This window comes from Zalophus californianus, chromosome 2, assembly GCF_009762305.2.
Source record: "Zalophus californianus isolate mZalCal1 chromosome 2, mZalCal1.pri.v2, whole genome shotgun sequence".
Taxonomy (NCBI): domain Eukaryota; kingdom Metazoa; phylum Chordata; class Mammalia; order Carnivora; family Otariidae; genus Zalophus; species Zalophus californianus.
The window spans coordinates 186,882,097-186,901,785 of record NC_045596.1 but is presented as its reverse complement, the minus strand read 5'-3'; the positions used below and the strand labels follow the sequence as shown (position 1 = coordinate 186,901,785).

At 38.1% G+C, this 19,689-nt stretch overlaps 1 protein-coding gene across 1 annotated transcript; it reads right to left on the bottom strand.

Annotated features, from left to right (window-relative positions):
* Positions 1 to 112: 112 nt before the first annotated feature.
* On the bottom strand, positions 113 to 19,650 carry UFSP2 (UFM1 specific peptidase 2). The gene is given in 12 exon segments (XM_027597395.2): positions 113 to 199; positions 3,846 to 3,970; positions 5,058 to 5,134; positions 6,707 to 6,831; positions 7,039 to 7,203; positions 9,851 to 9,997; positions 11,829 to 12,021; positions 12,401 to 12,558; positions 14,873 to 14,939; positions 15,021 to 15,204; positions 18,520 to 18,598; positions 19,324 to 19,650. Coding segments are annotated over 12 exon segments (1,410 nt in total). The 5' UTR covers positions 19,327 to 19,650.
* Positions 19,651 to 19,689: the final 39 nt, after the last annotated feature.

Sequence of the window (19,689 nt, the reverse complement as noted above, 5' to 3'; positions counted from 1 at the left end):
AATTGTAGGTTAAACCATCAGACTACACCCAGGATTTAAACTGAAGTTAAACTTAGTCTTTATTAACAAATTTATAATACAACTTTACTACAGCCTTTGAGTCCAAGATATTTTAAAAAATATTTGGTCGCTGAGGAAGACATAAATTATAGTAAGCATCTTTGTTCCAAAAGTCTGGGCCCTTCCATCCACACCAGCCCTAAAAATTTGGGAGAAGGGAAAGGAAAACCTTTTACTAGATTATAGGATTACATGATCACAACTGTAACATTTTACAATCCCATTCTGTCAGCTGGATCCCAGAATAAGACTACCTATATAACTCAAAGATTTGAACTCCTATAAAGCATAGGAAAGTAACATACTTGAGTCCATTTCAGGTAGAGTTAAAAAATTTTTAACTGTATTTAATCATAGAATTGATAAAGAAAAAGCTTCCTTAGGGTAACTGTTACTCCAAATATCACATTTTTTTTAAATATCTTTTTTTTTTTTTTAAGATTTTATTCATCTGACACAGAGCAAGAGAGCACAAGCAGGTGGAACAGTAGAGGGAGAGGGAGAAGTGGGCTCCCTGAGCAGGGCTCGATCCCAGGACCTTGAGATCATGACCTGAGCCAAAGGCAGACACTTAACCATCTGAGCCAGCCAGGCGCCTCCCAAATACCACATTTTCACTGAGTCTAAGTTTTATAATTCTGGCAGTCAATGGCAGGTAGGTCATAGTTGAATTGGCCATCTGTTTTTCTTAGCAGTCCTTTAAAGGCTGTCTTAGGGACCACGCTGTGCATCTTAGCTGCGAGGAGATGTGGCAGGGAGAAATCTGTGCTGGCCTCTTGAATTGCCCTTCACTGTCCTCAGGCTATAATCCTTCCACTTTCCATTCTTTTCCATCGTTTTTCCCCAGCAGAGAAAATTACTTTCAAATGAAGTCTCACTGTGAATACAAATTCACAACATCTCTTCTAGGGCCATTGATTTATTTTCTTAAAGACCCAGCTAATGACTAGTCTGAGTTACCTGAAATGAAGTGTTTTGCTCACAAAATACTTGTGAGGAGGCCAGCTAGAACTCTTAAAATAAATACCACTGGGTGAGTGACAAGTAGTGTGGTCTTACCCCTTAGCCTGACTAACTCAGAAGCTGCTGCGTATTCTGGCAGTGACCTAGAGCTAAAGTTCATGGTTTCTACAGAAGATAGTGTGTTAGCTCTATTTTTTAGTGTGGAGGCTGGAGGGTTGAGTAGAGACGCTCTTTAATTTTTGCATTTTTCTTTCTCCGATTGCAAAAATAAGATCTACATTATCAAAGTTCAAATAAAAATAAAAAGTCCTCCATCAGTCCTATCTGCCCCCAGGTAACCACAAAATTTGTGGGTTTTTTTTTTTTTTGTCTTTGAGACCTGTTTCTATATGTAAATAAGCTTTTTTATCTTTTTAAGCAAAACTTTTTCTAATAAATTCAGTGTCCTAAAATCTGTTTTCTTAATGACGAATAAAGGCTTATACTTTCTGTTTTAATCTTTTAGGCCTTTTCCAGGTAACCAGACTCAAATTATTTTATAAAGAGAAGTGGGTAGAGAGGGTGCCCAAACCAGAAACTGATGGGAGTAGATAGGGGAGTTACGCTCTTTCTCCCCGAGGCGACTAGTCTGGGAACTTCAAACAGGAAAGTTCCACAAGAGGGTAAAGAGAGGTCAAGCAGAGGCACAACTGTCCCTACAGTCCTTGCTAGACTGAATGTTTGTGTCCTTCCAAAATTCATGTTGAAAGCTAGGAGCTAGTCTCTAACATGATGGTATGTGGAGGTGGGACCTCTGGGAGGTGACTAGGTTATGAGAGTGGAGCCCTCATGAATGGGATTAGTGCCTTCATTAAGGAGGCCCCTTCCACTTTGTGTAGATACAGTGAGAAAGACTGCTGTCTGTGAACTCGTAAGTGGGGCTCACCAGACCAAACGTGCTGGTGCCTTGGATTTCCCTGCCCCCAGAATTGTGAGGAATACATTTCTATTGTTTATAAGCCACCCAGGCTATGGTGTTCTGTTACAGCAGCCCAGGCTCTGAGACACTGCTCTAGATTCTCGAGTCAAGTGAGAGTCAATACTAGTGATGGCCAGGCCTTGGCTTCGTAGTTCCTTATACGTGCTAAAAGGGCAGAGGGTTTCCTACAATTGAAAACTCTACAGAAATCTAACTAGCAAAGAAGGACAGTACAATCCTCAGAGAAAGTAATCAGGGACAACGCCTTATTCTATCCAACTGCTTCAGAAAACCCTATCTAGACAATTCCATCTACTGCAAAGTTCCTCAAACCAGCCAGAAAGAAGTAATCATACCTCTCATTAAAATAATGAAGGCTCCTCATTGCCTCTGAGTTAAAATCTAAATGCTCTGCTTCTCGGCCTGGCTCACAGTTTTAGCCCTTGCCTATCCCTCCTCGCCGGCTCTGACCATGTCAAAACTGCCCAAACTGCCGTAGTTCTGGCAACATGGCCTGCTCTCCTTTCACGGTCTCTAAGGGATCCCTCTACTGGTCAGCCTTGTAAACTCTACCTTCGATAACCATATTTTTTCTGGGGAATACTTTTCGGATCTCTTTTGTCTTCTACAGTAGACTAAGAGCTTCTTAAAGACCTTTTTTAATACCCCATTGCTTCGGACAGTGGATGGCATGTATTAGTACTTAAAGATGAGTGAGGGACCACTTGGCTACAGAAAGAGAGTAAATACTGCTCCCATTTCCATGTGCCGGCAGAAAACATTTCATAGATTTCCAAGTCCAAATGCCTTGAAAGATAAAAGCAGGACACATTTATCTCCTGTATTTATAGTCTTATCGCTGGCAAAATAGTTTACTAAACTGGGCTATAAAAGAATGCAGCCACACACACACACACCAAAGCTCTTTATGTACTAAACCCCTCATTCTTAGGGCTTTGGTAACTTCATGCAGTTACATTCTGTTCAACTTCTGAAAGTGTCTCACCAATGAATTTCAATGCTAAACCACCCAAATCCCTAGGAATTGTGCTTTAAAAAAAAAAAAAATGACCTAATTATACTACAACTTCAAAATTCAGAGAAGGCTTTTTATTGGTATTAATGATGTTGACTTAAGTGACAACATGAGAAAAATGAAGGGTAGTGGGTAACAGTAGGATATATTCATTGGTTTGTGGCTGAAAAAGTTGTATGCCTTCTTTGTAACTTTAATATATTTGGCAAGAAATATAGAAGTTAAAATTCAAGTTATGTCTTACTATACTTGCCTTCTAAAGTTTTAGTATGAGTTTTCACATGTGAGAATTAGCTGCCTATACATTAAGTTAAATTTATACCTCTTTTAACTGGTATTCTAAGTATCTACGAATACTCTTAAATTTGTCTCAAATTCAAATCCTTTCTAGAATGAGAATAAATTATATAAAATATTAGACGTAGTCAAGCCTCCATAATGTCCAACATACTACTTATTTTTGGTTAATAATACAATTATAAAGGTTATTTAATCCACTCTATCTCAATACATTTGTTTATGCAAAGCTGTAACATCTCCAAAAGAATATATTTATAAGCTCTTTGTTCCATTATTAAGTTTAATAACTTTATGAAGAAAGTCTTCATAAATCTAATCTGAATTTTGTTCTTTGCAATTCACTTTAGTTCCCTCTGGGACCTGGATAGTGTCTCTATCCAGACAGATAGTCCTCACAGCCCTAGAATACCTCCTGATAGTGTATATCACAGCCCTTGGTTTATAGTCTTTCTGTTAATGGCCAGTTTGTTCTCCTTTGCTTCTGGGTTCTTTGCCTTGCATCTAAATTTGTGTTAAAAAGATACTTACCTTTTCCAAAATAACTTGTAGATCTTCAGCGCCTGTATAATGTGGATCTAAAATCAGAAATCTTATCTGCCCTGTAAGCTCATTCCATGCCACTCCTAGTATTGTGTGGGCCAAAACTCCTCCCCCTACAGCAAGGGAAATGTGAAATATGAGAGGGCATATATGAATCTCAACTTCTTACTCAATTTCTTTTTTTTAAAGATTTTATTTATTTGACAGAGACAGCGAGAGAGGGAGCACAAGCAGGGGGAGTGAGAGAGGGAGAAGCAGGCTTCCCACTGAGCAGGGAGCCCGATGCGGGGCTCGATCCCAGGATACCTGGATCATGACCTGAACTGAAGGCAGACGCTTAATGACTAAGCCACCCAGGTGCCACTCAATTTCAATTTAAAAAGATTATTTGGCCTATTAATTGATCTAACACACCATTAAAGGTGACTAGCCTATATTATAAAAGACCACAGACAATGTCAAGTATACCCTGAGAAGATAAAATTATATCTTTAAAATTGGAAAAATACAGTCATATCTGTACTCATATCAGGTTTCTATTCCACTACCATATCCATGGAATTACCTACACTGGATTTAGAAAGGGCTACAGGAGGATCACAATCACTGCTGTGAGGGCCTCTCTCAGCACACAGGCAATGTTGCCTCTGCTCTGAGTGCCTCCCGTGGGACAGCCCATCTACCCATTCAGGTCCTCCTGATACTCTGCTAAATCTGTTGGCCTGCGTATCTTACATACCAGACTAAGTCTGCCTTCTGTCATCTCAGATCAAGTCTTATTCTTCACAGAATCATCAACATTTAGATCAATTCATCTGATCCCCTTTACAAATAAAGCCCAGAGAGGTGAAGCAATTTGTATAATGCCACACAGCCAGCCACGTTAGAGACAGCACCAGGACTCAGTAGGCTCAACCGAGGGACCATGGCCTATTTTCTATACTGTTCTCCACTCTTTAAATATTTCAACAGTTATCACTTCTCTTCTTAGCCTTTACTTCTGGTTATTACAATCTTTCTTATAACTTTCTTCCCACCTTAAAAACTGAAAAATAAATATCCAGAGGTCAGTATGTACGGTATGAAAGCTAATTTTAAAATGTTTAAAAATGACTGATTTTATGTGACATTATTTATATCAACAATAAATTGTATATATTCTCTTTACCCAAAGAGCCAGAGATGTCCAAAACACCTTACCGATCATGACTGGAGTTCCTGCAGTCTGGAAATGATCAGCCAGCACCCGTCCTTGAGAGGCCATTTCACAACCTTGGCTAGAAAGAAACCATTTTCCATCAGATGAACGATTTCTCACACTAAGGTCAAAGAAGGAGTTTGGGAGCCAGTGTTTTCTACCATTCTGTTTTCTTTTTTAGTTATTGAAAAAAACATGAAATAAATTTAAATAACATTAAGTGGTAGGGAACTGACTTGAGAGCAATTTAAAGCACCATAACCTCTCAAAGTGTTTAAGGCCACTAAATGTGTTAGGAAAGAAGCAAGAAGACCTTGCTTCTTTGCTTCCGGAACTGCATAAAGAAGGATTTTTAATGGATGAGTGAAAGTGGTCACCTTGATGGCCATGGGGCTCTTATGGGTGGATCTGATTTCAAAAGAATGAGTTTTAAGTCCTGGGTTCTGTCTACTTGCCATCAGACTCAGTCTGTACCTCCTCATCTTTACACTGGGACCAATCACCCCTGCCCTGTCTACGTGACGGGAGATTTGGGACCAAAAGAGATGGTATCTGTGAGGCCAAAGTGAAAACTGCAAAATGTTTTCAAGTACAACATATTATTTTAGGGAATATTTCAATGTCCGATATGATTTGTACTTTTGTGAAGAAAGAAAGATGGCCAGATGAAGGGAGATTATTTTTTGAGACTGGAGGTGCCAGGTAGTGGCTAATCCTTAGCTCTTGCTCAGTAAGGAACGTATAAAGTTTCATTGTGCCAAAACGTTCACTTTTGAATCACCATATGCTTCACTACTTAATCTATCATTTATTTGTCAGCTCTGGTTTCCACAGACAATCCAAACTGCAATTGTGAAATCATACGTCCTTGGTCATAAGCACACGGACAAAAAAGGATAACGTTACTGTATCTATTGAGGTTACTGTAATAGAAAAAGTATTTAAAACATAAGCTCACTAATAAGGAATAAGCTAGTTACTGTCATAGAAATCAATCTTATTTAGTTAATATTTGCTCATATTTTATTTTTTTTAAAGATTTATTTACTTTAGAGAGAGTGAGCGAAAGAGGATTTCAAGCAGACTCCACACTGGGCGCAGAGCCTGACACAGTGCTCAATCCCAGGACCCTACAATCACAACCTGAATATTTGCTCATATTTTCATGCCAGACTTATGGCTAAACTGTACTGGGAAAAAAACGAATATATTATTTGGACACATTATTAGTTTATTGGCATCTTAAGAGGAAAAAGGCCAGGAGGTACACAAAAAGGGCAGTCATAGATCAACGTTTGATTTTTTCCTTTTAAGACTTTTTAAAGACTTGAGGATAAACAAAAAGTTGATTTTCTGTAACTCTAGTCAAAGTTGACATATTTCCAAGTGTTCCTCTTCTTGGCTAAATTAGGTCTACACCATGCAAGTATATATTGCAAAGTTTACTCATCAACTCAAAGCCTTCTAAAAAAAAATAAAAAATTCAGGGTTTAAAAAATGAGATTTGTAAAGCAATGAGGCAATGTGGAGGAGAGAAAGTAAAAACAGTGAGGAGGAAGAGAAAGGAGAACAATATATAATTTTCCTCTTTTTTAATAAAATGACAAATTTGCTTTGAAATGATATCACTAATTTCTTAAAGTGTCCTCACCTGACAAACAGTATTTTTGAAGTTACACCAATCAGTTGGTTCAGTACCAGCTGTACCTCGATAGATCCAATCCATTACCGTGATCCAACAAACGTTGCTGGTTTGTCCCCAGCATCAACTAGAGCCTTTGTGTAGTTAAAAACACAAAAAATCCACACGAGACAGCTATTAAAAACCACTTTTAGGACCTTTTCCCTGATTACGAGTATGTTTTTTTTTTCCCCTTCAAAACAGAAATAAGTCTGTACCACAAGGTAATAATCATTATTAATAGTATATTAAGGCTAATGAAATGTACGATTGATTAGACTTTTAAATGGCATGTTCTGTACCTGCTGAATTTCCCTGTGTGTTGGAATGGATCTCTCTGTGTAGCCTTGGTGTTTGAACCAAGAGCAGATTGTCTGCAGAGATCGGTAAGCACAGCCCCAGCCATTGTCATCCATCCGGTCCTGCATATAGTGATGATAACCATAAATGCCCTGGACCACAAAAATCTATATAAAAAGAATATAGTAACATATTAAGATAGATGCACATATTCTATACATACATACATCCAAGACAAGTTTACTGTTCTCAGAGCCAGACTGTTACTTCCTTACAAAAATGCCTTCAGAGAACTGTAGTCGAACATGATACTTTCTTGGCTTTTTATTAAATGTCCAGAGTCGTTATCATAGGCTCTAAGGCCTGGCAAGTCCTGCCCTCTGGCCTCCTCTCCAATGTCATCTTGTACCACTTTCCCCTGGTTGTTTGCTCTGCTTTAGGTTCAGATATGCCCGGGGCAATCTGATGTCAGAGCCTAATGGTTTGCTTTGCCTAGAACACTTTCCCAAAGAATTTGCAGCTCTGCACCCTTACTTCACTCAGGTCTCTGCTCAAATGTCAGAGGCCTTCCATGATCGTCCAACCTAAAAATGGCATGCTTTACTCCCTCACCACCCACCTCCTGCCCTGGCTGTCACTCTATTCTGCTTTATTTTTTTATTTTTCAAAGCACCACTTGACACCTTACTTATTACTTTTTAAATCTCTGCTTAACCACACTAATAAGTGAGTTTGATAAGGGCAACTATTGTGTCTTATTTCTTTCTGGGCCTAAGCTTCTACAGTGGGTCTGGCAAACGGTTAATAGTCAATGAATGTTTACTGAATAAATGATGAAGGAAGGAATAAAGGAATGAACAAAGGGGCCATATAATGGGACATATGAAGAATATTTCTCCAATTTTGTAAACCTGCCATTGATTACAGCCCAGGTATGCTATTTTAAATATCCTTAAATAAAGGCCAAGATCATATAACTTCTATTCTTGTAGTATAATGTTAAGAATACTCATGTGTTTTTTTTCCTCACAAACTGGTGTAAGGTAATCTTTTTTTAAAAATTAGGTAAGAAGTAGTATGGACAAATATAGAATCCTCATCCAACAATTAGACAATATATTTTCTTCTCAAGCACAAACAGAAAATTTTTAGCTAGAACATTGTGGTAGGTGGCGAAATGGTCCCCAAATGGTATCTATCTCCTAATCCCTGGAGCCTGTAAAGGCTACCTTATATGGTCAAAAAGCAAAAAAAAAAAAAGGGGGGGGTTAGGGGAATCTCTGCAGATGTGATTAAATTAAAGATCTTAACATATGGGAAATTTTCCTGGACCATCCCATTTCCTGGGCCTGAAATGCAACCACAAGCGTCCTTGTGAGAGAGTGGAGAGGGAAATGTGACACCAGAGGAGAAGAGGCGGCAACGTGACCACAGAGACTGACGGGAGTGATGCAGCCAAGGAGCGCGGGCAGCCACCACAGCTGGAAGAGGCACGGGGTGGATTCTCCCCAAAGCCCTTGCCGGGAGCATGACCACACTGACACCTGATTTCAGCCTCATTCTAGGCATTTCAGACTGGTGGCCTCCACAACTGAGAGAATACATCTTTGTCGTTTTAAGCTACCAAATCTGTGGTTTCTATAGCATCCACAGGAAATGAATATGTCTCAATAAATTTCAGAATCTGTATCACATAAAAATTGTTTCTGACCAGCAGGCAAAAGAGTCAGAAATCAGTAAAAATACATACACACATACCTACATAAATAAATTCTAATATATTTGGATGTTAAAAAACACTTTGAAATAATACATGGGTTAAAGAAGAATCGTAATAGAGGTGTGAAGATACCTAGAACTGAATAAAACTAAAATACCTCAAATTAAATCAGTGAAAACAGTACTTTGCTTGAAATTTAAAACCTTAGAGAATAAAAAAGATTAACAATATGCAAAATGCCCAACTTAAGAAGTGAGAAGAAAAACAACTAATCAAAGAAGGTAAAGGAAGAAGAAAGTGAAGAGCAAAAAATTGATGAAACAATATAGAAGTTACAATAAAGGGGGTCAATAAAGCCAAAACTTAAAAAAAAAAAGGCACAAAAATGATATAAAGAATGAAAAAAAATCACTACAACTACAGAAGAGACTAAGACCTAGGTAAATAGAACTTAGAAAAATGAAAAAGGTCCTATAACCATTAATAAAATTAAATCTTATTAAAAATATTCTCACCAAGAATGCTAAGCATAAATTATTTTATAGGTAAGTTTAACCAAATGATCAAAAAACTATCATGCCGATCCTACAGAAACTCCTCTAGAAAATTAAAAAAATAAAAAAGGGAATGCTCCCCAACTCTTTCAATGATCCAGGATATTACTGACACAATGAAATAAGAACAATGTGAGGAAAGAAATTCAGAAGCCAATCTTATTCATGAACACATACGCAAAAATCTTAAAATGTTAGCAAATGAAATCCAGCAAAGAATAAAAAGTAATAATGAATCATGCTCTTTAATTAGTGTGATTTCTCAGGTTCAGAATGAAAATAAATGGGGATCAGCCTTTAAATAAATTAGGGAATGGAATTTCCATAGGAAAACTGTGGTACAAACTATTTCTGACCTTTTTAGACTATTGTGAATACTGCTATTTTAAGCAACGATTATTATAAGAAACAGGTGGTAAATTTTGTTTTAGAGATGACACACATTCTCCATCAATCCTTAAAACTTCCACTGGATACACACAAAAAAATCACCACTGACACGGATCATCAATTGACTCCGTAAATAATTATTAAACTCACCATACCAGTCTCTATGTTAGGTGGATTGAGATAAGTATGTGGATTTCTAATGTAACCATCTTTGTATGGTTCATCTGGAAAATGATAAGCATTAGACCTTCTGAAATGCGGTCTGTCATGAGGCAGATTGAAGAGGTCATGTAATTCCTAAATGAAATCAGAATCAATAGAAGAGAAAAAGTTAAATAACTCAGACTCCTCGCTCATCAGTAAACAAATTCAAACTAAAGAACAGAAAACAAAATTAACTATATATTGGCTATAAAAGTTATCAAACATACTTTTAATATAATTCACTAAGGTCGAACAGGGTGAGATTTAAACTAAAACCAAATGAGAGTTATGTATGTTTTTCCATGGATATGGGTAGAAACTGGAAGGGAACACAGAAAAAATGAGAACGCAGTTGAGCCTTGAACAATGTGGGGATTAGAGGCACTGAGCCCTCACACTGTCGAAAATGTAGATTTGACTCCTCAAAAACTGAATAGCCTACTGTTGACTGGAAGGCTTCCGAGAACATACACACGTTAATGATTAATACATATTTTGTATATGTACTATATACTGTATTCTTACAATATAGTAAGCTACAGAAAAGAAAATGTTATTAAGAAAATCGTAAGGAAGGGAAAATACATTTACAGTGCTATACCGTATTTACTGAAAATAATCTGTGTACGAGTGGACTCTTGCAGTTCAAACCTGTGTTATTCAAGGGTCAACTGTAATTTGTGAGAGTGAGAGAAGTCACATAATTTCAAATTAATTATTTATCAGAACACAGTCTGTTAAAATACATCCAGGCTGAAGACTGGTTTTGAAACAGCCTTGTAAAATGAGTAAATTATAATTAACAATGACAGATTTACATGACAGCATTCTGAAAAGTCACGCTTAAAGTACTTAACAAATACAAGGGGTGGTGAGTAAATTCTGGAGGAGAAATTGGTGGTGGGGAACCAACCAATATGGCATCAAAATTAAAATACGCATACATGCTTAAAATGCAAAATTTTCCCAACTGTATAAAAACGTGACCCTTCCTCTGTAAAGTCTGACATTTTTGTTTTCGTGTCTCCTAAGTACTCTCGCAGCAGGAATGGGATCATCTGGCACCTCTGCAGGTCAAGTCCACCAGCACTTACAGACAGAGCAGAGCGTTACAGGACTCCCCTCCTCCCAGGGACGGATGTGGAAGATGCTCCCCTGGTATAATTTGATGGGTGCCAGGCAAGAACACACATCAAAAATATGCACTCCAAAACCAGTCATTTCATTAATAAATCTCAGTTCTTTGAATGCTGATCATGCTTTCTTCAAAATGCCTCTAATAAAACCCAAATAACCCTGAGAGGTGGGGGGTAAAGTATTACCATAAATCCTAATTAGAATTAGCATAAATCCTAACTTTCCTTCCCTAACTGTAATCTTGTCTCTTTCACAAATCTGAAAGTAACGGAAGGGAAAAGGAATTTATTTATAAACACTCAGCAGCAGCTCAAGGCATGTAAGCATCTTTTCATTTCTGTATTTCATTATGGAAAAATTTCACAGAACATATGAACCACACTGAGTGTCTGAAATCAAAATGTTACATATGGTTTAGCATATATTTTCACTAACATACTTTTAAAAAAGTTATAGGTCAACAGAAATTGAGTAACACGTAAAAATAGTAGTCTGATTCTACTTCCATATTAAATCATAAAATAAGTTCCATTTATTAGAAATGTTTAAGTAAACATAAAATGAATGATGGTCATAGTTTTTCTAAGAATAAGTGTATTGGCTTTACTTTTCTTTCTTTCCCCTTTTTTTTTGAGATTTTATTATTTGACAGAGAGAGAGTGGCAGAGGGAGAGGAAGAAGCAGGCTCCCCACAGAGCAGGGAGCCCGACCCCAGGACTGGGACCATGACCCAAGCAGAAGTCAGATGCTTAACCGACTGAGCCACCCAGGCACTCCTTGGTATTACCTTTCTATAGGCCTGCAGCTGACCATCTGGAATTCCTGATGGATATGAAATTGTCACAAGATTTTTTTCCCCTGGCAATAAAAAGTGCAATGGTTCAGGGACCACAATAGATGTTCCTTTCATATATTTCAAAATGCACTTCTCCATATCAGTTAGCTGATTATGAATTGCATCAACTAGAAGTTTACGAACTCTGTGGAGGGAAATATTCAAGTGCATTAACAAAAGTTATAGTGGCTATGATAAATGAGAATGGAGAGTTAATATATCCTAAATACAGTAAAAAACCTGACTGGACCAGGATTATTAAGTGAAGTCTAAATTTATGCAAAATTAAGTAGGCTATATATTTCCAATGTGTAGGTAAAGGGAAAACCTCTTAGGTCTCTGCATACTTCCCCTAAATAAACATTTAATTACTAGATGACTCAGCTTAATAACAAACAAGGAATAAATCATAGTAAAAATAACAACAATCCTGGATATGTCTATATGGTATTTAAAAACGGGCTCTGAATACTCTGGGGAGGAGTGCTTATTTAAATGTGTCAGTAGAAATACAAAATACTTACTTTCCCCATGTTTCTTCTGGAGCAACAGATAGAACTGCATCAACGGGTAAAGTCATACTAACGTAGTGGTGTCCTCCGCTTTCTCTTTCAATGATGGGGGTTACGGCTCCCAGAGAGGTTGACATTTCCAGCATAAGATCTATATTTACTATTTGATGCTATAAACAGTAATAGTCAGCTTACAGCACACTGAACATTAAATATAAAGGGCCAGTGAAATGACTTTTTAAGGGCCATATATAAAGCTATTTTACAGTAAATTGTTTAAAAGCACAAATCTTATCTTAAAACAAAAAATCTCCTCTGCTTCAAAATAATCTGAGGAGAGGTGGAGAGGGAGTGGGGATGAAGATGAAATCAGACTGACCATTTGTTGATAAACATTTTCTTTTTAAACATTTGTGTGTTGATAAACATTAACGCTGGTGTAGGTTCACCAGGATTCACATATTATTCTACTTCTGTATAGATTTAAAAGTGGAAAGGAAAAATCAAATGAACAAGATACAATAACCACACACAAAAGGAACTTTTAAACCTACATTAGAACTATAAACCCCTGGCCTAAAGGCATAGAGAACTATAAACAAATACTGAACTATGTTAGTAGGTTTGATTTTGACAGTGGTATGGAATAACAACTCTGAAAATACTTTCTATTTTGAACAAATCTGGCAAAAGATTGAGAATACTGGAAGCCAGGTTTTTCACTGGCAAAAAGTTACGAATTCAGTGAGGTAGAAATAGAATTGGAAATATAAATATGATTTACATAGATAAATCGGAATGTACTGTGTGTGTGTCTCTGTGTGTGTATATACGTACACACGTATGGTAGGTATGTACACATGTGCGTGCTCCTTAGAGAAACGGCTGATCCCTGAGCTGGAACGAGGACAGTCCATGACATGCCTAGAACATCTTGTGGAAGAAGTAAGAAGTACTCGAAAATACAGTGTCCAAAGGACACTGGAGCCAGCCTGAAGCAGCTTTCACTGGCCAAATCTTGGAAAACGTGAGCATCCAAATAACGAAGGAGAGTAACAGACTGTAACTCACCGCCTAAAACAGGAACCTATGCTTCCATGCATATAATAAATAAAAAGGGAAAAACAAAGCTCTTCCTTATGGTATAATGTTATCTAAGAACTGCAAAAGGAAATGACAGAAAAATCACCACTTTGTAACCATCGGGTTAATGCTGGATTCAGAAAAAAATTATCAGGTTATACTGGAATTGGTGGGTAAAACTTTGGTGAAGAATAGGACAGCCTCTTACCATGAGACACTTACTACTTATGAGGGAAAAAATAGTGCCCTCACCCGGAGAAGAAAACCAGCAGACACCACGGGAGGTCAATGATCAGAGCTAACATCACCAATGCCAGAGGCCAGCTGATAGCATACGCCTCTTTAACATGATGTGCTAAGGAGGACATGGTATTACTTCGGCCGTATTCCTATCAACAGTGCAGCACCCGAACCTAGTCATGGGGAAGCCGACAACAAACCCCAACTGAGGAGTGTTCTACAAAATAACCGACCCGTACTCCTCAAAATGTCAAGCTCCAACTACTTGTAATTCTCAGATCATCTGATCCAGAGCCCACAGGTTCTCTAAATCTAACAGCTACCAATCGTAAATTTAACAGCTCATGTGGACATCTCACTGGTGTCTCAAACGTGACCAAAACTGACCTATCTTCCCCATCGCCCATCTTTACCCAAGCAAGAAAATGGTCATCCCATATCCAATTCATTTCCAAGGATCATCCATTCATTTCCAAGGATCATCCATTTTATCCACTAAATATCCTTGGATCCCTTCCCTCCTGTGTTAGCATAGCTGCTGGCTTAGTTCTGCTTCTTCTGAAGCGGCCCCCGCCTCGCTCTCCAACCTCATGTCCACCCTATTTTCCCGTAACAGCCTAGAAAAACACGGTAGTGTATTAACTTCGTACAACTTCCTCCCCTGAAGTAGCTCCAATTTTCCTCTCCAGTATTTGCCAAGTCTGTGGCATATGGCAGGCCCTCAATAACACTGGTTCAAAAAGTACCAGAACTAAGAACGAGGTGAAGAGAAGGAAATCATTTATTATTTACTACCTCACGGCATAATGTGCCTCTGTCATGTTTCAGAATGGTTCCTTTTTATTTATTTTTAAGTAATTTGCAAACATACTCGAGCTGTGTATTTTTGTGGGAGCACAGAAAGCATCCCAAAAAAGGTATGTATTAAGATATGTACTTATATGGAACAAAAGCTTAGACACGTAAAACAGAGATACAACCTCTGACAAGTCATTTATTCTTTCTGGACCTCAATAATCTGATCTGTAAAAAATAAGAGAGTTGCATTAAATAATCTCTAAGATCTCCAGTCCAAATCCAAGGATTATAGATCTTTAACACTCCAGTCCAAATCCAAGGATTATAGATCTTTAACACTAAGAAGACAGGTGATTTGCTTACCATGTTTGATAACTTTTTGTCTTTCTTTCTCATAAATTTTCGTTTGGTATCTTCTTCCTGTTCAAAGCTAGATGTTTAATACACAAAGATGTTTATAATATGAGATGACATTTTGAAAACATTTCTAGCAATTTTCAAACATACTCACTGAATAAAGCGCATTATGTTCTTACAAGCAGAATTATCACTCAGTTCTCCTGGAATGGTGTTTATGTCACTGTTAGGCCATATGTACACTGAACTGTGGCCAATTCTGAACACAAGTGCATTTGAAGAAAGCTTGGTTGACAGATCACTCAGCACATGTTTTAGTGCTTTCTTGATAAATATTTCTAAATTAAAAACAAATAAATAGAAGTTAATGAGAAAAATCTTAAACTTTTTCAACATGAATGATTCCAAGCACACAAAAGTAGAACACAGTAAAATTGACTCCCAGATAACTATTCTGCAGATTCAATATTGAAAAAAATTTTGCCTTTCTTTTTAAAAATTGAGATAAAATTCACAGACCATGAAGTTCATCCTTTTAATGTATACAATTCAGTTGCTTTTAGCATATTGACAAGGTTTCACAATCATCACTATCTAATTCCAAAACACTGTCATCACCCCAGAAGAACCCTATACTTATCAGCACTCATTCCCCATTTCTCCTACACTGACCCATGGCAACCACTAATCTACTTTTTGTCCCCATAGATTTGCCTATTCTGGACACATCCTATAAATGGAATTGCACATTATGTGTCCTTTCATGTCTACCTTTCACCCTGTATAGTATTTCCAAGATTCATTCATATTGTAGCATTGATCAGTACTTCATTTCTTTTTATGGCTGAATAATATTCCCCTGAATGGATACAACACACTTTGTTTATCCATTCACAAGCTGATACATATATGGATTGTCTCTTTGCTTTCTGGTTATCATGAATAATGCTATGAACATTTGTGTGCAAGTTATTGTGTGCATTATGTTTTCAACTCTCTTAGGTGATCATGCAGGAGTAAAATTGCTAGGTCACAGGGTAACTCTATGTTTAACCTTTTGAGGAACTGCCAAACTGTTTTCCAAAGGAGCTGCACTATTTTGTATTCCACCAGCAACGTATGAGGACACCAATTACTTTCAAAATACCATATAACTTATAGCAATAAAACTGTTGAATGAAATTCAAATTTCCTTTATAGACATTGGGGAGGGTATGTGCTATGGTGAGCGCTGTGAATTGTGCAAGACTGCTGAATCACAGATCTGTACCTCTGAAACAAATAATGCAATATATGTTAAAAAAAGAAAAAAGAGGAAGAGGAAGAAGAAGATAGCAGGCGGGGAAGAATGAAGGGGGGGAAATAGGAGCCGGAGACGAACCATGAGAGACGATGGACTCTGAAAGACAAACTGAGGGTAGAGGGGAGGGGGGGAGGATGGGTTAGCCTGGTGATGGGTATTAAAGAGGGCACGTACTGCACGGAGCACTGGGTGTTATACACAAACAATGAATCATGGAACACTACATCAAAAACTAATGATGTAATGTATGGTGATTAACGTAACATAGTAATAATAAAAAAAAAATTCAAATTTCTTTGTAGTTCTTTTTCTCTTTGGACTCTATCCCACTAAGAATACAGTACAACCAAAGTACTGTATTCTAAAGTCAAAGTTTTTTCTGTGTAACGTGTCGTTAACCTGACACTTGTTTGACTTCATTTTCAGGGATTTCTTTTTAGTTTACAATAATTTTTGGAATATGTAAAACATTTTCATGGTTCAAGAAGATTTAAAAAAAATTTTTTTTTTTTTTAAGATTTTTATTTATTTATTTGACAGAGAGAGACACAGTGAGAGAAGGAACACAAGCAGGAGGAGTAGGAGAGGGAGAAGCAGGCTTCCAGCCGAGGAGGGAGCCCGATGCGGGGCTCGATCCCAGCACCCTGGGATCATGACCTGAGCCGAAGGCAGACGCTTAACGACTGAGCCACCCAGGTGCCCCAAGGAGATATATTTAAAAAAGACAATATATACTTATTTTAGCTTTATATTCTTAAGTCCTAAACCTATTTAACCTTGTGGTTAAAGTATTTATTTAACTATCACACTGATATCTTGATAAATAAATACCTTGGGGTTGTGGTAGAGAAAAGATTACTTACAACAAGTCAGATTTTAAGACATCTTGATATGTTTCAGAAGGCCAAATTTAAAGATTTTCAGCTATACTACAGAAGACAAACATAATTCCTGGATTACCTTGTTTATCCCTGAAGGACCAAGAGGTAAACTAATCTGAAAAAACTGTGATGTCTTTAAAGTTAAGCACCTCTTTCCTCTATATTTTCTCATTAATGATTCCCTTCACTGAATGTTTGAAAGAGTTTGATATTGTAGGAGTAATATAATCAAGTCAGAAGACAAACTCAAATATGTTAATTACTCTGTAAAAAGTATTGCCGTCCTTGTTTACATTTGAAATTATATTATTATATCTACTAATGGATTAATTATACTTTGCAATAAGTTCATAGTAAAGTATAGCTTCAATTTATATGGAGTTGTGAAATACAAGGCTTTAACCACACAAGTTAACGTGTTAGAGAACTACACTTTACTAATAAGATAGGCCTGGAAATGAGTTTGATTTAGTCTTTGTAAGATGGTTCTCATCTGGATGGCACATTAGAAACACCCAGAAAGCTTACTGATGCCTGGGTCTCTGTCCCAGAGACTTACTTTCATTCATTTGGGAGTGGGGATTTGAATGGACCAAGACTGAGAGCAATTTTTTTTTAGCATAAAGGGATGAGTCAGAAAGAACATTCTGCATTCTCTCCCTTCCTATTTCCACAGGGCCAGGAAACGATGGCCAGCTAGTGACCTCCTACAAGGAACTTGGCACTTTTCATTCCGTATCTTTCTGAACTTGTCTGTGGTTTCTGACACCACTGATCATACTTTTCATGAGTGATTTTATTTATTATCACGGTGTTAATGATCATCCTTCAGAGATATTCTTTCTCTCTAGTCCTGACCACCCACCCTCCCCTAAATTTCAGATTCAAATCACCCGATGCCTGCTGGGAATCTGCACTTGATACACTCTGGTATCTTAAATGAAACACCTTTCAAACACAACCCATCTTCCTCTTCTGATATTCTTTACTTCTCTTTGTGGCCTTAGCCCAAGTCAGAGATAGGAAGACATCCTAGAATTTGCTTGATACAAACTCTGCTGATATTTTTCCCATAGAATTCTTATACCATTCCAAAACAACCTAACTTTCAAGAGTGTGGGCTCTAGAGACTCAGGGTTATGTACAGGTGCAAGTCTGCAATGTACAAATCTACATGCCTTGTTTACATTGCGCTCATTGTGGATATTTGTATTTATTGTGACAATTTTCTGCCAGTGGGCAGTGAAGCTTTTTTAAGAAAGGGGATATCTTTTTCTAATTTGCACAGAGAAGCCTCACAGGCTAGCAGTGGTGCTGGAACACAGTGCCTGTTTAAATCCAATTTACAGAACTCACTAACCACATGATTTGAGTTTATCCTCACTTTCATTTGCAAAATAAAGAGGATCCCAGTATATTTCACCATCAATTTTATAATAAAAAAGGAGAGTTTTTTTGGTCAGACCTACCATTAGCAGTAGCTAGCTGAAAAGCTAGATCAAGGCCTCCTCTTATTCTGAAGAGTATATCCCTAGTCTCTGAAATCACCTAAGACAAACAGAACCAAAATTCCATTGTAAAACAAAACAAATTCATCCTCATACAAGTGAGACTCAATTCTACTTCTGGAAATTTGTTCTAAGGAAATAAAGTTCAGTAAAAATTTAACTTTAATAAAAAAAAAATTGGAAACCACCTAAATAGTTATCAATAAGAAGTCAGTCAAAGAACAATACTACCATACAAATATCAGGCAATCATTTGAACAATCTGCACTATGAAGAGTTCTACAGTTGCCATTTGGACAAAAAATATTTAATGACAATGAAAAATAAGAAGACAAAAGTTAAAAAGGCAAGAGCAATTTAACGAGGATAGGGCTTGGAGGACCTCGCTGAGCAATCAGGAGGGAAACCGGGGGAGTGCGACATCACCGGAGCTAGGGGAATAGAGTCTCTGAAGGAAGTCACTCATATCTTTCCCAGGCCCAATACTTCAAATCTTCAAAGACGCCAAATAATCCCTCGTTCACAAAATGCATTCACAAGGAGGAGGTGCGGGGAGCACAGGTCCTAACCGCGGCTGAGCTGTGCGGGGCAGTGTCCCTCCGGCTCTACCAGGGAGACACCGAGAGAAAGGCGGCCCAAACCACCGAGTTCGCAGCTGCCACTGTGGGCCTCGGCAGTGCCAGCTCCTTTTAAGGGCTTGGACCCACGGCGGCTACGAAAGTCCGAGGGGAAACGCAGGGGTCGACTACCAGCGGAGGTACTCACCATGTCGGCTACGTGGCTATGACAGGGGCGCGGACGTCCGCGCAAGGGCTCAGCACGCTGGCCCGGAAGTGGCGTTTCCAGGGCGGAGCCTGGGAAGGCTGACTACAACTCCCAACATGCCCCGCAGCAACGTTATGGGGCGTACTTTACCACAGCTCCTCGCGGGTGGATAATGGAGCGGGTAGCAGAAGCCTTTTCTTAGTAAATTCTATTGGTTGAATCCTTCGCATTCTACCCACACTCTTAAGTCTTTATGTATGTTTCTCGGACGCGGCTTCGAAGTCTCCACATATCCTTCCGTAGCGTACCTTGAAACGAGCTCTCCCGTACCCGAGGCAACGCGTCACAATAAACACCTGCGGCCGC